This window comes from Nicotiana tomentosiformis, chromosome 1 (assembly GCF_000390325.3).
Source record: "Nicotiana tomentosiformis chromosome 1, ASM39032v3, whole genome shotgun sequence".
Taxonomy (NCBI): domain Eukaryota; kingdom Viridiplantae; phylum Streptophyta; class Magnoliopsida; order Solanales; family Solanaceae; genus Nicotiana; species Nicotiana tomentosiformis.
In genome coordinates this window covers 38,076,141-38,079,526 of record NC_090812.1, presented here as the reverse complement: position 1 = coordinate 38,079,526, position 3,386 = coordinate 38,076,141, and the positions used below count along the sequence as shown (strand labels likewise).

The window sequence follows — 3,386 nt, the reverse complement described above, 5'->3', positions numbered from 1 at the left end:
TGTGCTCACATTGAAGAAGAAATTGATGGAAATCCATGGTTCCATGACATCAAGGAATATTTGGCAAAAGGAGAATACCCGGAGCACGCAAATCATACTCAGAAACGCACACTTCGAAGATTATCGAACCACTTATTCCAAGCGGAGGGATTCTGTACAGAAGGACTCCAGATCTGGGGTTATTACGGTGTGTTGACGCCAAGGAAGCATCCAAATTTCTCGAAAAAATACATGCCGAAACTTTCGGACCACACATGAACGACTTTGTTTTAGCCAAGAAGATATTAAGGGTAGGATATTTTTGGATGATCATGGAAATGGATTGTATCAGGTATGTCCAGAAGTGTCAACAATGCTAAGTACATGTGGATATGATACGAGTGCCACCGAATGAACTCAATGCAACAAGTGCATCTTGGCCTTTCTCCGCTTGGGGGATGGATGTCAACAGTCCAATCGAACCGGCCGCTTCAAATGGACACAGGTTCATTCTAGTGGCCATAGACTATTTCACAAAATGGGTTGAAGATGCACCTTACAAGGCTGTAACTAAGAAGGTCATCGCAGATTTTGTCAGGGATCATATTGTCTGTCGATTCGGGGTACCGGAATCAATCATCACCGACAACGCCGCCAACATTAACAGTGGTTTAATGAGATCCATGTGTGAAACCTTCAAGATTAAGCATAAAAATTCCACAGCATGCAGGCCCGCAAATGAATGGAGATGTGGAAGCTGCCAATAAGAACATCAAGAAGATATTGAGGAAGATGGTAGATAATCACAAACAATGGCATGAGAAGTTACCATTTGCTCTACTTGGATATCGTACCACAATTCGCACATCAACCGGGGCAACTCCCTATTTGTTAGTCTATGGAACTGAAGTTGTTATTCCTGCTGAAGTAGAAATTCCTTCTTTGAGAATCATACAAGAGGCTGAACTCAGTGATGCAGAATAGATACAAAGTCGCTATGAACAACTGACTCTCATCGACAGAAAAAGAATGAATGTGGTATGCCACGGTCAACTTTACCAAAACAGATTGTCCAGAGCTTTCAACAAAAGGGTCAGACCTAGACAATTCACACAGGGGCAGCTGGTGCTAAAGCGGATCTTCCCGCATCAGGATGAAGACAAAGGGAAATTTTCACCCAATTGGCAAGGACATTACATGGTTCATAAAGTACTAACAGGAGGAGCACTCATACTTGCAGAAATGGATGGAGAAGTTTGGACAAAACCTATCAACTCAGACACAATCAAAAGATATTATGTTTAGATTGTTTACATTTCCTCATCTGATGTAACTAAAACACGTTTGACCTGATTCCTGTTTAAGAGGGGATACGTAGGCAGCCCTGTGGGTTCGGTCACATCTCAATAAAATCTTCATTTTTGCCATGGTCAGAAACTGGGGCAGAATTTTGAGGACCCTCAAAATTCTGAAGCAGAGAAGTCACGACGCCTCAAAAATATGTCACAGTCATTGGTTCATCTAGCTTACTTGATATTGCATACCACTATATTTTTAAAATAACTAAATTCATCAAATGCACACATATTTTCTCGAAAACTTTATTTTTATAAACCGCCAGATGTTACCCAGGATAACTCAAAACAGGATCGCAAGACAGGAGCACATACAAAGCAGAAGACAAAAGTGCGAACCAACCTTCCCCCGCAAACTCACAATTTTTCTTTGGATGCAGGGATAATAAGACAATGATATCTGCAGACACATCGAGTCACTACCTTCAAGATAGAAAATTATCTATCACAAGCACCTCCAACTAAGAAATACTCTACTATCACTCATCATTTTCTTTGCATGAGGTTAAGCCCTGCCTCCTCAATTGCATATGGCTAAGCTTTGCCTTCCCTTGCATCGAGACTAAGCATTATCTCCTTTTCTTGCATGAGGCTAAGCATTGCCTCCCCAATTTCATAAGGCTAAGCTCTGCCTTTCCTTACATCGAGACTAAGCGTTGTCTCTTTTTCTTGAATGAGGGTAAGCATTGCCTCCCTAATTGCATAAGGCTAAGCTCTGCCTTTCCTTACATCGAGACTAAGCACTGTATCTTTTTCTTGCATGAGGCTAAGCATTGCCTCCCTAATTGCATAAGGCTAAGCTCTGCCTTTCCTTGCATCGAGACTAAGCATTATCTCCTTTTCTTGCATGAGGTTAAGCATTGCCTCCCCAATTGCATAAGGCTAAGCTCTGCCTTCCCTCACACCGAGGCTAAGCACTGTCTCCTTTTCTTGTATGAGGCTAAGCATTGCCTCCCTAATTGCATAAGGCTAAGCTCTACCTTTCCATGCATCGAGACTAAGCACTGTCTCATTTTCTTGCATGAGGCTAAGTATTGCCTCCCCAATTGCATAAGGCTAAGCTCTGCTTTCCCTTACATCGAGACTAAGCAGTGTCTCCTTTTCTTGCATAAGGCTAAGCATTGCCTCCCTAATTGCATAAGGCTAAGCTCTGCCTTTCCTTACATCGAGACTAAGCACTGTTTCATTTCCTTGATTGAGGCTAAGCATTGCCTCCCCAATTGTATAAGGCTAAGCTCTGCCTTCCCTTACATCGAGACTAAGCACTGTCTCCTTTTATTGCATGAGGCTAAGCATTGCCTCCCTAATTGCATAAGGCTAAGCTCTGCCTTTCCTTGCATCGAGACTAAGCATTGTCTCCTTTTCTTGCATGAGGCTAAGTATTGCCTCCCCAATTGCATAAGGCTAAGCTCTACCTTCCCTTACATCGAGACTAAGCGTTGACTCCTTTTCTTACGTAGGTCTAAGCAATGCCTCCCTAATTGAATAAGGCTAAGCTCTACCTTTCCTTGCATCGAGACTAAGCATTGTTTCCTTTTCTTGCATGAGGCTAAGCATTGCCTCCCAAATTGCATAAGGCTAAGCTCCGCCTTCCCTTACATCGAGACTAAGCACTGTCCCCTCTTCTTGCATGAGGCTAAGCATTTCCTCCCTAATTGCATAAGGCTAAGTTTGGCCTTTCATTGCATCGAGACTAAGCGTTGTCTCCTCTTATTGCATGAGGCTAAGCACTTCCTTCTTAATCGCCTAGGGCTAATCATTGCCTTGTCCTTGCATAATACCAAATGCTATCCCCACACTATTTAAAACCTAGCACTATTTTCTATTCGCCCGGGGCTAAGCACTGCCCCAATCTTACACAAGACTAAGCTCTGTCTTGTTTTACTTCGCATACGACCGAACATCATATCTTTGCATCTCATGGGCTGAAACATCACCATTTGTCCAAAGGCGTCATAGTATGAAGGCATCATCCTCATAGCCGGAAGATACCATGCCATGGACTAAGGATTTCTCAATATTGCACATCATTATTCAAAGGCGTCATGGTTC

General features: G+C 42.8%; 1 protein-coding gene across 1 annotated transcript; it reads left to right on the top strand.

Annotated features, from left to right (window-relative positions):
* The first annotated feature begins 371 nt into the window (after positions 1 to 371).
* Positions 372 to 963, top strand: LOC138905880 (uncharacterized). Its single transcript, XM_070194394.1, has 2 exons — positions 372 to 587; positions 703 to 963. The coding sequence occupies exons 1-2, from the start codon at positions 372 to 374 to the stop codon at positions 961 to 963; spliced, it is 477 nt and encodes a 158-aa protein (XP_070050495.1).
* Positions 964 to 3,386: the final 2,423 nt, after the last annotated feature.